Raw genomic sequence first — 15,778 nt, 5'->3', positions numbered from 1 at the left:
CCCTGCTCAGAGTATACCCAGTGAAATGAATCAACCTTAGTTATGTTCATTAACAACAGTGAGTCCACTCAGAGTAGGACTAGCATTGAATACCAGCCACAGATTTCAGTGGGCCTACCCTGAGTAAGACTTACTTGAATATCACCCCTGTTTAAATCAGCAGGAAAAGTTGTATTTTGATGCAAATTTTCATATGAATTTGGGTTTGTTTTAATTCACAGATTAATGTGGACATGGGATGGAACTGCGTTATGAATGAACACATGCAAAATATTACCATAAATTCAGAAAAAAACACAGATCAGACACCGAACAGAGCTCAGTTTACGGAATTGCTGTACTGTACAAGGAAATTTATTCACTTTCTATCATACAACAGCAATACATTACTTTACAATCAGGTTGAGCTGAGGACCACTTTATGCTATATTTTAATGCATCTAATGTCTAACCCAAAATAAACACAACTAACCAGCGTTAAAATATCATCTGTAAAATTGTTTCCTACACAAAATATTGAACTCTCTTAAAAGAAAAGACACCCAGTTGAACAGGATTCTAAAAGCCAGGATGGTTTTTACTATTTCTAACAACTTTGGCCTATAATCTTCCCTTCACAGTCTTGTTGCTAGTTCACAGTTCCAAAATATTTTTGCTTAGTTACAATTTGTAATTCAAATTAGGAGCTCCCTGCTTGGGAACAAAAACACTGACAAAAGCAAAGTAAAAAAATACCTTATTTCTAGCAGAACTTCTCTGGGCAGATCTGCACCCCACCACATACTGATTCCAGCTATAAAAATGTTTTCTTTGGTACATCCACAGGTGTCCTGTGCGAGAATCTCCTGCTTTGTACCATTACCTTTAAAAAGTACTCTCAGCTTATTTCATCAAGGAATTCTCCATGACCCTTGGAGAAGTTGGAGTGAGAAAGTATAACAAGCCCGTCATAAGCATTTTGAGAGCTCTAAGTCAACTTCTGCAAGTTGCATTTCACTTCTGGGCTGCAGTTCCTCACCTCTGTTCTAGCAATTTAAAAGGAGGGATCCCCCTCACTTCCACCCTGTTCTCCCTACACCATAAGAATACAATCTGCAGTCATGGACTTCCAAGTTGCAAAAACACATGACGAACCAAGATTGGAGTTCCGAATTAATAATTTGAAAGGTTGAAAATCCCCTTTTGTATTGATGAAACTCAGTAGAGTCTGAAATATAAATTAATCACTGCCCTTGGCAGACTGATGGCTTCAACACAGATTAAAAGCAGAGCACCAGTGAATCTCAGGCACCCCTTCTGTTGCCTTTGTAAGAGCATGACCAGAGGGGCAATCACTGCCCTTGTGGGATTCTTGTGGAAACAGGTTACCTGAAATAGTCAAAAATCTTAAATCACAAGAAGATGCGTGGGGTAATGCTTAGAGTGTCAGACTAGGACTGAATAAAAATAATAAAAAATTGTCCAGGGTCTGGTGACTTCAGTGTATCTGAAGAAGTGTGCATGCACATGAAAGCTTATATCAGAACAAACTTAGTTGGTCTATAAGGTGCTACTGGACAATTTTTATTTTTTTATTTTGATGGTGGCAGACCAACATGGCTACCTACCTGAATCTAGGACTGAAGAAACTCAGGTTCAAATTCCCACTCGGCCCTGAAGCTTACTGGGCGACCTTGGACCAGTAACCAAACCTCAGCTGAAACCTACCTCACAGGGCTGTTGTGAGGTTAAAATAAGGGGAAAGACCAAGTAGTTCCACCAGCTCCTTGTAAGACAGTTGGAATTTAATAATAATAAATTTTTATTTATACCCCACCCTCTCCAGCCAAGACCGGGCTCAGGGCGGCTAACAACCAATAATAAAAACAAGTTGATTAAAATACAATTTAAAAGATTAAGATACAACATTAAAACATTAGGATGCAGTCTCTTCATAGGAGGAGAAAGGAAAAAGAAAGAGGGGGAGGGACTCAAACTGATTCTAAGCCAAAGTCAAGGTGGAACAACTCTGTCTTACAGGCCCTGCGGAAAGAAATCGGATCCTGTAGGGACGTGGTCTCATGAGACGGAGCATTCCACCAGGCCGGAGCCAGTGTTGAAAAGGCCCTGGCTCTGGTTGAGTCTAATCTAACTTCCTCAGGGTCCGGGACCTCTAGGGTGTTGCTATATATGGACCTTAAGATATTGGGAGCTCAGAGCCGCAGCGTATGAACGTGCCACCATCTTGGAACGGAATCCAACTCTAAATGAACTTTAAATGAAATAAGTAAGAGTTGGTAAATTTCAAGACTTGTTCTACTAGTTATTCCCATATATGAGTCAGGGCCTAATATTAGTTAACCAGTTTCCCATTGGTATGTGACTACAGTAATGCAGCACAGGTACAATGAAGAATTGACTTCCTCATATGAGATCTGAAACATGGTGTGCCCATAACTACAGGAAGAATCATTTGGCATCCCTGTCTACAAAATATTTAAGGCTACATTACTTTCCAACTTCATATATTTGGCCTGCGATCATATAAATTGTAACTCATAAGAAGAGTTTTGCAGTACTGACATGGTGTTGGATTTGTCATCGCTGGAGAGCCCAGTCTGTGATTCAGGTAAGCGACAGTGTTTGTATTGAATTATCAAAACCAAAAGTTGCAACGCAGGGTCTCAGCTTTTTGGATAGCTTGTGCAATACGATATAAAGCAATTATGTCAAAATACATGTTTCCATATTTACAAGATGTGAATGCTTAAATTTTAATAAACAGTTTAGAAGTAAAAAACTAAATGATGCAAAAAAAACCTCACGTAATTTGTTGTTATTTATATATGCAGATGTTTCGCAACTGATCTAAAATGTGAAAACATTTTAAAATTCACCGTGTTAATGAAATGATTGCAAATGTGTGTTTTAAATGTTTAATGCTCTTTAACGTTTTAATTTGTGAGTAATGACAAACTGAGCAGTATGTTGCATCATATTGTTTCTGACTTTTGTTCTTTGGTACTGATTAGTCACGGATTATCTTCCTTTCTAATTTTGGTTACCCAGGTTTAATGACAGTTTGATGTCATGCTAGAGTTGAACATTCATTACAACTGGACAATCTATATGTGTTTTTTTGAAACAGCTTAAACTGAACGTATAAATTTGCTTCCTTTACATCATATACTATAGCTATCATCAGAAGTGTACCCCCTTCCCAGTGTGATTAGTATTGGGTATAGGGTAGAGTTGGGACAAGCCCATGGACCCTGTCACATTCATTTCTCAACTATGCAGCCATCCATGTAATGGGCATTGAACTTCTACAGAACATAAGGAGAGACCTACTGGATCAGGCCAAAGTCCCATGTAGTCCAGCATCCCATTCTCACAGTGGCCAACCAAATGCCAATGAGAAACCCACCTGAGTGCAAAGCACTCTTCCAGCTAGAGATTCCCAGCAGCTGGGATTCAGAAGCATGCTTGCTCCAACATTGGAGGTAGTACACTGCCATTATGGTTAGTATCCTTATTTGTCATTTTTTTTCCTAATCCCCCTTTAAAGCTATCCAATTTGGTGATCACCACTAGGGATGGAAAAATTGGCCCGTTTTGGTTCTCTCAATTTCTCATTTTCCCCAGTCTTAAATTCAGCTCTTCACATTTCTGCTACAGTTTGCAGGTCCATATATATATATCTTTATGAATTTTTTTCAGCATTTCAGTGCAAATTTCTCATAATAAGCATGTTTTTGCGTGCAGTTTTGACTAATGTACACATTTTTGGAAACAATTTCTTATAATGCAATTTTGTAAATTATTTCCACCAATATATTGTTTTATGCACATTTTCCTCTTAATATGTGCATTTTTGTCGACATTCTTGGGTGGGAGAACTGCATTGCAAAATTCAAATTAATGTGAATTTTGAAGGATGGCTGTGTTTCAGTTCTCATTTTGTTCTGAAAAGTGCAAATCTGATAGATTTGGCCTTAAATGCATACTAAATTTAATTTCTCCCCATCCCCAATCATCACTGCTGAATTCCATGGTTTATGTGCTGTGTTTGTCCTCAATCTTCCAACATTCAGCATCACTAGATTTAGAACCCTGGAGGAGCCTATTCTGAAACATTTTATTATAATAAAAAAGTTTTGAAATAAATGATTAAAAATTCTGGTCGGAAGCAGCTCTTCAAGCAGATCCTGTATATTTCCAAAGGTAGGTAGCTCGTTACTGAAAACCAAAACCAATGCAATAAAGTATTAATTTAGAAAAAAAGATTATCTCCTCCCTTCCCTGGTAGCCCATTAGAGCTGCTTTAAAAGCTTTAACTACAATTCTGCACGCAGTTAGGCTGCTTAAATCCTGCTTAAATCCTGCTTAAATGATATGCAGGATTGTGACCCTTGCTGCATTATATCTTGATTTCTATCTTAAATGTGCTGACGTTTTCCATTGCCGCAGCAATATTCTTAACTCCGATTTCATGTCCAAGCAAAAAGAAAAAAAAGAACAGAATGTATTGACTCAGAAAACCCAAATTATTCAGGTCTGAAGTAAACTGTTTATTTTAGTTGCTGGCACCGCTTTCTTCTCTTTTTCTGTATGCTTTGTTTAACATTTGTATCTCCTCTTGATAACCTTCTTTCTCCATGTGTTGCTTTTTACTATTCTGCCTGTGGGCTTCCACAGTGTCCGGGATTGATATGTTAATATCGTTGTTGGGATTGTTTGACGGTATGAAGAGCGAATAGGAAGCCGTTTCCCCTAAATCACACGAGACAAATCTGTTCTCTTTCCGAGAATAGCGCAAGGATGGAGACCGGACTTGGGTTGATGACTGGCTGATGTTGCTGATGATTGACACTGTGTCCATAGCTTCTTCATTGTCACAAATTTCAAGCACTTCTAAATGGATCTTGACGCTCGTGTCAGCAAATGTGGTTGGAGAATCCTCAGGGTTTGGCTCATGACCCACACTCTTGGAGCGATACACTTCAATTTTCTTCGATGTGGGTGTTATTTTCTGTCCCTCCGTGCTTACCTCATATGTAGATAAAGAGAGGGTTTTTCCTGTAGGCGCATGGAGAGATACGGTCCCTTGAAATGCACACAAAGGAATTGCTAAGGAGCCACCTGAACGCTGGAAAGAAACAAAATTGTTAATATTCCTTAATGTCGCTTCCACAAGTCAACAAGCCATTGTTAACAAACTAATTGTGCCTCACTTATTATATTCATTGCTGAAAACACAGCAAACCAATTATCCCTTGCTTATTTGCATTGCTGAAAATGCACTCTTCGCTTTCTTAGATGCCATGAATTTAATCAACAGTATGAAAACATGTCCCCTTTCTTAAATTTCACGGTTCTTTATTGAGTTATAATACTATAATGCAAGTTCTACAAAAATGGTCTGTGATGTATTTAATTGCTATGTGCATAGGTTTAATCTTCCCCATTCTTCCATTCTGTTACTGATTTGCTCTGTGCTCCTTCCTCTACAACCTATAGCTCATGTTCTGAGTCGCTCTATAAAATGATGTTCTGTGTTCCCTTTTCACTATAATGGGGAATCTTAAAGCTGCTATAACTTTTTTGCCTGTTGGTCAAAGTGGGTGAAATTTGCAGGCACGAGAGTGCCTTTAGAATGGATTAAGCCTGCCAAATTGTATACAGATAGGTCCAGGAAGTTTTTATGGGGGAAGTAAAAGGGATTCACTTTCCTCCATGATCGCAAAGGAGGGGCAAGTGGAGTGTAGTCTGACGTCTACATTTTTAAAACTTCACAGTTTCACACTGGCTTCTCCAGTACTTGCTTCTTTCCTCTGATAGCCTCAAGCTATATGTCCTATCTAGAATGCTACCTGTAGAATTCTAAATAGTTCTGGGTTGATTGGTTTTCTTAAATTAAAGCAGAGCCATGTAGGAATTGGGGTTGGGGTTTTTGTTTAACTCTTTAAATAGAGCATTTAACGTTTAAAAAAAATAATCTACTGTGGTTTAAAATAAATACAGAGCTCTTCAGTGCTGTGCTGGAAACATTTTGGACACCCTCGCTTGTTTCAAATCACACAGACCTAGAGAAACATAGATATATAGAGGGGCAATGAGCTATAAGACATAGAAAAGAAAAGGAAGTCCTAATCCAATTTTGATTGGTATTCATATCTCTCTTTGACTTGGGAGGGGGGAAGACCCTTAAATCAACAGATCTGCTGCATTATTTGGCTGAAGCCCCTAATATTTAACTTTTCTACAACTGACTTAACCTATCCTCATAAAACTGCCCTCCCTCCTATGTGAGCTTCCATCTTCATAACATCCCAACCCCAGAAAGCGCAAGCCATGTAAGATGCAATTAACAAAATTTGTAAAGAAATGAAAGCGAGCAGAGTACAAGAGAAATAGTGAATGGCAATTAATAAAACCAAATTAAATCAAGTAACCATATTAAACATGAAAAGGCTACCTAAATAGACAGACTTTTAAAGCATCCTTGGTTGCTATGGATGACTCAAAGAGGTGGGCTACTTACGCAGTGAATGTCGGCTGTGGTTGTGAGAATGACATCTGTATTTTGGGTGGGGCAGTACTCTGGGAATGGGAGAATTGTGTGAAGAGCCTGTTTGCATGCTGTTGGTCCCTTGGCCTATCACTCAAGCTTGATATAACCTCCACTAGTTCCTTGCAAGTATTTATGGCAGGGCAGCCAGAGGCAGAACCTCTGCAACACCCATTGTTCAGTGCTAAATGAAGGTTGTGCCAGAAGACTTAGGACAGCCTTTGGACAGCCTAACACTGAAGTAGCTGGGTAAGAAACCCCAACGAGGTTCTGATTATTTCCTTGCTCCTGCAAAGAAGCCAAGTGGAATGCAATTTGCTGCTTCCAATGCACAGCATCAAATGATAATCATTTTTAGTTGTATTCTGTTCTGAAGTACAATCTATTATATTGTACTTTGATTGTATATTTCTTTTTTCATATGTATTGATGTTCTTCATGGCTCTGGGGTCCTTTGGACCAAAGAGCAGTAAGTATATAAATCACACCATACTACACCATGCCCCAGGCTACTGGAAGCTGGAGCCAGAATCTCAATTGTGGTTCAACAGGGCCACGTTAGTTACTATTCATATTACAAAACTGGGAAGTAACCAAAACTCCATTAGTAAATAATTGGACTCTCGATATGCTGACTTTGGTGGCACATGAAAAAAATATTTGATTACATGGACTTACAAAAAGAGGCCTATTCACAACAGTGTGACAAGAATTTCACATTCTACTGAGGTGGATGTGAAAATGAAGGTGCTTTTTCTAAAGGCGTATTGCAGGAACCTATACATGAAGCATCAACATTAAATCAAGGGGAAGTGATAGAACACATGGTTCCTCTTAATGCAGGGATGGTGGACTTTCTCAGCCGGGATTTCTCGCATTGCATTCTGGGAAACCTTCCAGCAGTCACATGTCAGTGGTGGGCACTGGTGAGGGCTGTTGGCCTGAGGAGAGGAACAGTGGTCTTGGGAGTGACAAGAAACGGAGAGAAATGCCCAAGGGTCCACATTTGGCTCCAGGCCTGAGATTCCTTATTCCTGTTTGAATAGATTATTCTTCTTCTTTTTTTTTCATTTTTTAAAATTCATTTTATAACACAAATAAACAACACAAACAGAAAAACAAACAATACAAACAAATTCTTGTCTTATCCTTATTTTTTCTAAACATTGTTAGGTGGGCTTCCCCAAGTCCCCCCTATCTGATTTTCATTTTACCTCATCTTTAGCAGTTTACATATATCATAATTTCTAACCATTTTTTTTATGACGCTTAAAGGTAAAGGTACCCCTGCCCGTACGGGCCAGTCTTGCCAGACTCTAGGGTTGTGCACTCATCTCACTCTATAGGCCGGGAGCCAGCGCTGTCCGCAGACACTTCCGGGTCACGTGGCCAGTGTGACAAGCTGCATCTGGCGAGCCAGCGCAGCACACGGAACGCTGTTTACCTTCCCGCTGGTAAGCGGTCCCTATTTATCTACTTGCCCCGGGGGTGCTTTCAAACTGCTAGGTTGGCAGCCGCTGGGACCGAACGACGGGAGCGCACCCCGCCGTGGGGATTCGAACCGCTGACCATGCGATCGGCAAGCCCTAGGCACTGAGGTTTTACCCACAGCACCACCCATGTTTTATGACGCTTACTTTAACCATAAAAATCTTCACATTTTATCAGTTACAAATAATACTATTTTAAAATACACTTATCTTCTACTTCTAACCCTACAGCCTATATCCACTTCCAAAGCTATTCTAAGATTTAAATATTAACATATTTTTTCAAATATTCCTTAAACTTCTTCCAATCTTCTTCCACCATCTCCTCTCTGGTCTCGGAGTCTCCCAGTCAAGGACATTCTCTAATGTACCTTTATCATGCTAGCCCATATCCTGATACTGCCCCCTGCTCCCTGCCTCCACTTTCAATAAGCGTGGGAAAGCTTGGAAAATGGATTTGTCTGTAAAAGTCAGGAAAGGGTGTCTCATTTCACAATGGAGATTGTCAAGCCAGGCGGTGAAGGAGTTTCACAATTTACTTCCAAATCATCTGTATGAGACTCGTGTACCCTGCAATGCTCTAGGCAGCTGCCTAGTGTTACCTAGTGGCTGCTTTGCGCAGCTGTCAGAGCTCTGGCTGTAAACATCTGGGGGATGCTTTGCGCTCAAGGCTCAAACTGCATTAATGTGCACAGCCTGGAGTTTCAGTCTGAAATCCACTTAGTACATCTGAAGCACCCAGAAAACTGAGATGAATGAAGGCTGATTGTTCTAACACCGATCAAGTCCAAAAAGTGATTATGGTTTGAGGCGTGTCTAATTAAATTTCTGGAAGACAGGACTGTATCTCACAGGCCATGCAAGAATTCTTGGTATTGTTCCAGGAGAATGAATTCTTGCTGAATAGAATGGGAACTTGTAATCACTATGGATCTGTTTTTTCTCTTGTACATTTCAAAATATAAGAGATGCAAGATATCTTTGAAAGTACCACCTTGTCTCTTTCCATTGCTTTGCTTGCCTCTTCCTTCCTCCCCTCTTTCCATGGTTTCCCAAAATGTAAAATTTATCAAGAAAGCCAGGGGTAGGCAACATGGTGCCTTCCAGATGTTATTACAGAATCACAGAGTTGTAGAGTTGGGAGGGACCTCCAGGGTCATCTAGTCCAACCCCCTGCAATGCAGGAATCTCCACTAAAGCATCCATGAGAGATGACCATCCAACCTAAGAACCTAAAGTAAAACTTAAGTCTTCAAAGGTATACAGTTTCTTTAGAACATAATTTTTACACCACATTTGCATTGATTTTAGCTCAAGGTAGTACAAGACCAACTTGATGATGATCGCTAACTTAGATGGCGTTCAAAGATGATTTGTTTGTGAGGTTGAGGCTACTAGCCATGATGGCTATTCTCTGCTTCCACAAGGAGAGGCACTAGTGTTTCTGAATACCAGTTGCTGTAAACTGCAGGAGTGGAGAGTGCTCTTGTTCTCAGGTCCTGCAGGTTGGCCATTGTGAGAACAGGCTACTGGTTTAGATGATCTAGAAAGGCACTTCTTTCTTCTTATGCTGTACTGATTTTTGGATCTTTCATGTAGCCTAGCCTAATTTGGTGGGAAACTGCAGCTCAGAACTTGAGCACATCTGCAGCACAAGGCCCCATGTTCCATCCCTGGCATCTCCAGATAAGACTGGAAAAGATCCCTGTCTGAAACCTGCGAGAGCCGCTGCCAGTCAGTTTAGACAGTGCTGAGCTAAACAATCATAGAATTGTAGAGTTGGAAGGGGCCTAGAGTGTCACCTATTCCAATACCCTACAATGCAAGAATCAAAGCTAGGTGGTCCAATGACAGGACTTGGTAGAAGGCAACTTCCTAGGTTCCAAATTTCACAATTCAGCACTTTTTCTAACTTCATGTCTTTGAATTAAGGCCACTTAGCTCTTCACGGGTAGCGCTGTGGTCTAAACCACAGAGCCTAGGGCTTGCTGATCAGAAGGTCGGCGGTTCAAATCACCACAACAGGGTGAGCTCCCGTTGCTCGGTCCCTGCTCCTGCCAACCTAGCAGTTCGAAAGCACGTCAAAATGCAAGTAGATTAATAGGTACCACTCCAGCGGGAAGGGAAACTGCATTTCCGTGCGCTGCTCTGGTTCACCAGAAGCGGCTTAGTCATGCTGGTCATATGACCCGGAAGCTGTACGCCAGCTCCCTCGGCCAATAAAGCGAGATGAGCACTGCAACCTAATGGTCAGGGGTCCTTTTACCTTTACCTAGCTGATCACCACAGGATTTCCTTGCATTCTGGCCTTTAAACTGACCATTAACTTGGTTGCCTTTAGCTAGCAAACTCATGTGAAAATGATGTTCCAGTGAATCTACCGGTGACTCTTGATTTTGGCTTGAGGCTAAGTAGACACGGAATCCCCTCTCTTCAATGCATAGACCTTGTGTCCAAACCACCTTGCTTCTCAGTGGGTAGACCTGATGCCCCCAAATCATTTGGCTTTTCCATGAGTAGACCAGGCACCCAAATGTCCCTGCTCTCTGAAAATCCCTGCCCCTTTGTAGCCTGGATTGTGTTGACTCAAGTACTGGACTTTGCCTCAAGGGCTGATTCCAGCTTTGTAAATGGGTGTAGCGAGGATTTATGTTAGTGGAACAGGATTTATATTGTCGGAAGCAGAACCGAGCTATCTGTGACATGACTGGTCAGTTATTTAAATACTTTTATTTACTTAATTGGTTTAGGGGTGGCAGCTCCCCTCCTCCTTGGCTACACTCATGGCTCTGTTCAAGTAGCAGAATGTTTTATTTAATTCCAGCTGTATTGATTCTAGAATGTTTAATTACGAAAAGGGGTTCCTGTTTCTAAATCACTCCTTTTTGTGAATATTAGGTGAGCACTGAGCCAAAGGTTGTCATGAACTAAGTACAGTGGTACCTTGGGTTAAGAACTTAATTCGTTCTGGAGGTCCGTTCTTAACCTGAAACTGTTCTTAACCTGAGGTACCACTTTAGCTAATGGGGCCTCCCGCTACTGCTGCACCACCACTGCGTGATTTCTGTTCTCATCCTGAAGCAAAGTTCTTAACCCAAGGTACTATTTCTGGGTTAGCGGAGTCTGTAACCTGAAGTGTCTGTAACCTGAAGCATCTGTAACCCAAGGTACCACTGTAACTGATATGCCTCATTTCTACCCTCCCAGTACTTTCTTCTCCTTTCCATACCCAGCTTTGAGACAGCTGCTTTCTGTACCTAGAAGGACGCCTGATTTTCTAGTGGGAGGAGCCAATAGCACCTCTGCCAATAGAGTCATTGCCTGTAGGACCGATGCGGACAAGGTGGTAAGGTGGAAACTTACATTAATAATATCTACTTAATGAACATAGAATCATAGAATTGTAGGGCTAGAAGAGACCCCAAGGGTCCTCTGCTCTAACCGCTGTGGCCTTGTTCATTGAGGCAAAGGCTCACTCAGGAAGAAAGGCATACAGGCAGGTGTAAAAGGCTTCCTTGCCTTTTCCCTTTTTCGGAATTTGATGAGATATTGATGAGAGGGATGGCTTGCTTCTCAACAGAATGCTTTTGCTGAACCGACTCTGGCTAGGTTTCCCCAGCCTCTTGGGACAACTGAGAATCTCCGCACATTGCTTTAGGAAGCTTTGCTGTATTTTCTCTTGACTTGCCACCTCTTCTTCTGACTGCTGCGAGCGACTTATTTCAAGAGGCTCTGCTACGCACATCAAGCTCATTTAGGTATACAACAAATTGAAGGAAACAAGATCGACTGTGCATTGTGCCCCCTTAGATGAGCTTTGCTGCTGCTGCTGATAAATACCGGTACAGGTTGAGACAAATAAGCCACAGTGCAGCTTACCAGATTGCCAGCAAAGACGTCGGAAAATGACACACTCTCAGTTGATGTATAGACCTAGAGACTGAAGTCGTTCGCTCCTCACACTGTATTGGTGTGCTATATTCATTTGCTCAGACACCGCAACATTTGCTGCAAATATTCTTCCAGTGTGAAGATTGCCTTCTATAATAGGTTCCTACATTTCCTGGGAGGATAGGGGACTGCTGTGCCTTTAAGAACTGCACTGAAAGGAAAATTCCATCAGGCACAGCTTTTCTCTCCTATAATAAACTTCATCTGTCTGCCCTAAAGCTACCTACATTTAGTTCCCTGCAATTCTTAGAGGTTCGTCTTCCAGGATCATTTTCAAGACACTTGTAAAAGGGGACACTACGAGAAGCATTTTGAAGGGTGACATAGCACATCAAAAACAGGATAGGGATTATGCAAACAAATTATCCATTTCCATAGCCGAAAACCCCATGCAAAGGTCAAAGGATGTAAATTTAGCTTTTATGTCTTGTCTTGGAATGTTTCTGGTTTTCCTTTTAATGTGAATTTGCTTCCAGATGTAAATGTGGACATTGTTCTGCCCGATCACTGGTTTCCATACAATCTGGGGTGGCCTCTTGTATTCCTGCTCCTCCAGAAGGAGATCCAGATTTATTATAGGCTTTTTAGAAAAGGCAGCAATTATGCTCTGTGTGCCTCTGTGTGTACGCGCTGGTGCTTTTTAGAGACGTGGAATACTATTTATTGCAAAGGAGGAGAGGGAACAGGAAGCATTTTGCATGCATTCTAAAAATAATGTTGTAGCTTACATTCCTTTGAATTTTTTTGGAGGACAAACTCGATGCAGTTTATAACTGGTTTTGTCTTAGTATTTCCCTTGTGGAAATAGGCTTGTTAGATTTTTAATAAGCTCATTGTTAATAATCCATAAACATCTCTTATATCGATCCACAATCTCTCAGTTCCTCCCAGACTGACATCTTGTTATCTACTTTTAGGTACTTCTCCTACTCTGCATACTTTTATCTCAGTAGTCCTTGTCACATGATAGAGCCACATTTAGTGTATGCATGGTCCTTTCCCACATCCCACATATTCAGTATGAGTACAACTGCATAGACAATCAAGGATCCTCAAGATATTTCTCAAAAGCCACTGCTTTCAAGACAGAGCCGCAAAACATCAAAGGAATCACCTGGGATAAATCTCAGGTGATTCTTTGGACATGCATACATACACACGTACACACACATATAAAGCTGCCCTCTTTCTGGGAGAGATTATTAATATCCTGAGTGAGATAAGAATGTTTGTAAACCTTGAAGGGTTTCACTGCTGAAATTCCATGGGCTCTCTCCAACCAAGTTATACTCAGAGTAGACCTACTGAAATGTATGTACCTAAATTAGCCATGTCCATGCATTTCACTGGGTCTACTTTGAATCTGAAGTGGTTGGATACAACCCCATGTTCTCAGTACTTGTGCAGAAACAACAATAACCTCTGGTGCCTGCTGCTTTCGCAGCAGCAATAGCAGCTGGGTAGACCTACAAGCCTCCTCTTGTCACATACCCCTCCTTCCAGCAGCCATTTCAATTCAAGTGATTCTCTGTTTCAGACAAAAACATGTATTCTAGCCACAAAAACTGCTCTAGTAGGCAAATAACGTCTTCTTAAGCCACGGCACATGTGAAAGTTACAGTTATCAGGTGAGAAGGATAGCACACCAGGCTGCTATAGAATACCTGAGATGAAAACCAAGAGACTCAACATGACATCCACCCATTAGTAAAGATATCAGGAGAACTCCACAAGTTGCATTGTTTTGTAATAAGATTTGGAATAGATGGCCAGTGTAAGTTTATGACTGCATGAAAACTTGACCTGAAAAGAACATAAGAAGAGCCCAAGGGCCCATCTAGCATCCTATTCTCACAGTGGCCAACCAGGTGCCTATGGAAGCCTGCAGGCTGAATCTGAGCGTGACATCACTCTGTCTACCTGATATTCCCAGAAACCAGCATTCAGAAGCATACTGAGTGGCAGTGGAGTTAGAATGTAGCCATTGTGGCTGGTAGTCATTGATAGCCTAATATCGTCCATGAATTTGTCTAACCCTCTTTTAAAACCATCCAATCTGGTGACCATCAAAAGATCATGTGGGAGTGAGTTTCATAGTTCAACTATGATATGGACATGAGAAACCTTTCCTATTTGCTCAGGCTCTTTTAAAATGTAGATATTTTATCCTGCTCTTAGTTTGCTGGCTGTTTATTTTGCCTTGTTATATTTTGTTACGTTTCTTTCTTCTGAGAGTTGTATACTGCCCTAGGATCTTTTGTTGAAGGTGGTTCAGAAATATTCTAAACAGAAATTAGAAAAACTGATGAGTACAGTTTTATGGCTCAGTTTAATCTTTGAGCTGAATGCATCTGCATAGATATATTTTAAATTAAAATGGAATTTTGTCCCTGAAAATGTTGAGAGTATAACTTGTGTATCCCCCCCCCCCAACCCTTCATGCAAAGTATTTATTTCTAACCTCGAAATACTGAACTCAACTGATTGAGGGCCAATTCACTTAATCTGTTATGATGACCTTCGAACATCAACGCCTACCCATGCTGTGCTTTCTGAGTTAATGGAGGATTATCTTGACTGTCTGAAACTCATATTGCTTCCCTGTCATTGTTTTCCAGCACTATTCTACTTTCCCGCTTTTGCTTTTAGAACGCTTATGTATTCTGTACTGAGAACAAGGTCAGACAACAGGCCGTAACATTCATCCTTCAACATCAAGTGAAATAAGCAATTTAAATGGTGACAACGATAAGTGTTTTGTTATGAATTGTACCACAAAGGAAAATTTATAATGGTTGCTACAAAACTGCCTTGCTTAGGCTCCTATTTGTCATAGAAAATAGGGAGCAGGAATTACGGATTTTCTGTAATTGGCTTAGAGGACAACCATTTGCATGAAAACTCAGCAGTCTGTCTCTTGAGTTCAGTTGGGTTTGCTCCCAAGTAAGTATGTATAGCAGTGGTTTTCAACCAGTGTGCGTGGCACCCTGGGGTGCCTTGAATGATGGTCAGGGGTGCTGCGGGCAACACTGGCCTCTGTCCCTCTTTCCTTCCCTCCTTCCTCTGATGCCCCTCTCACGTCTCTGCCTCCCAAAGGCTTGCACAGCTGTTTATTGCAGCAGCCCTGGCTGTAAGCTCTGCAGGCGAATGGGGCCTCTGAGAGGCACCTCTTTGGTGCGGGGCAGCTTGGAGACCAGGGACGGAAGCAGCAGCTGCCTGGAGGACTCCTGAGGGGAGGGGAGAGGAGAGGAGGCTGAGGGAACCCTCCACAAAGGAGGGTGTTCGAAAAAGGGTGAGAGGCTGCCAGCTCTGCAGGCAAAGGGTGACATAACTGGGTTCCTGAGTCCCACAGGGGTGGCGCAGAAAGAATGCAGTTGGTCAAGGGAGCCGTGGACTCAAAAAGGTCCCAAACTTCTCATGTACAGGATTGCTTTAGAGAAGGAAGTGGCCTATGGCTACAGTCATATATACTCTTACCTAGGAGTTAGTTCCATGGAACTCAGGAGAATTTATTTATGAGAAGACATGTGTAGAATTTCATTGTAGCAGTGAGCATAGCAAGGGACTATTTGTTCTTGATTAAAATAGAATGAAATATATGGCCTGCAGCCAATTTTTTTTCCAACCCTCAGGGTCCCCTTCCACCCATCAGCCATTCAGTGAGAGGGAAAGGGATTTTAGTATCATGGAAAGCATGCAACGGCAGCTATGTGCTCTGCAAAAATGAATAAATAAATATTTTTAAAAATAATAATAATAAGCAATGTGGAAAATGTCTCAGCAGAGA

General features: G+C 41.4%; 1 protein-coding gene across 1 annotated transcript in view; it reads right to left on the bottom strand.

Moving 5' to 3' along the window:
• Positions 1–319: 319 nt before the first annotated feature.
• Positions 320–15,778, bottom strand: part of GPR149 (G protein-coupled receptor 149) — a 39,664-nt gene continuing 24,205 nt past the window's right edge. The window contains exon 4 of the mRNA XM_028731344.2: positions 320–5,128. Coding sequence (XP_028587177.2) covers positions 4,556–5,128 — 573 coding nt within the window. The 3' untranslated portion in view covers positions 320–4,555. The remainder of the gene's footprint in view (positions 5,129–15,778) is intronic.

The sequence above is a fragment of the Podarcis muralis genome, chromosome 6, assembly GCF_964188315.1.
Source record: "Podarcis muralis chromosome 6, rPodMur119.hap1.1, whole genome shotgun sequence".
Taxonomy (NCBI): Eukaryota; Metazoa; Chordata; class Lepidosauria; order Squamata; family Lacertidae; genus Podarcis; species Podarcis muralis.
Note: the sequence above shows the minus strand (reverse complement) of the source record. Positions and strands in the feature narration are given on the sequence as shown.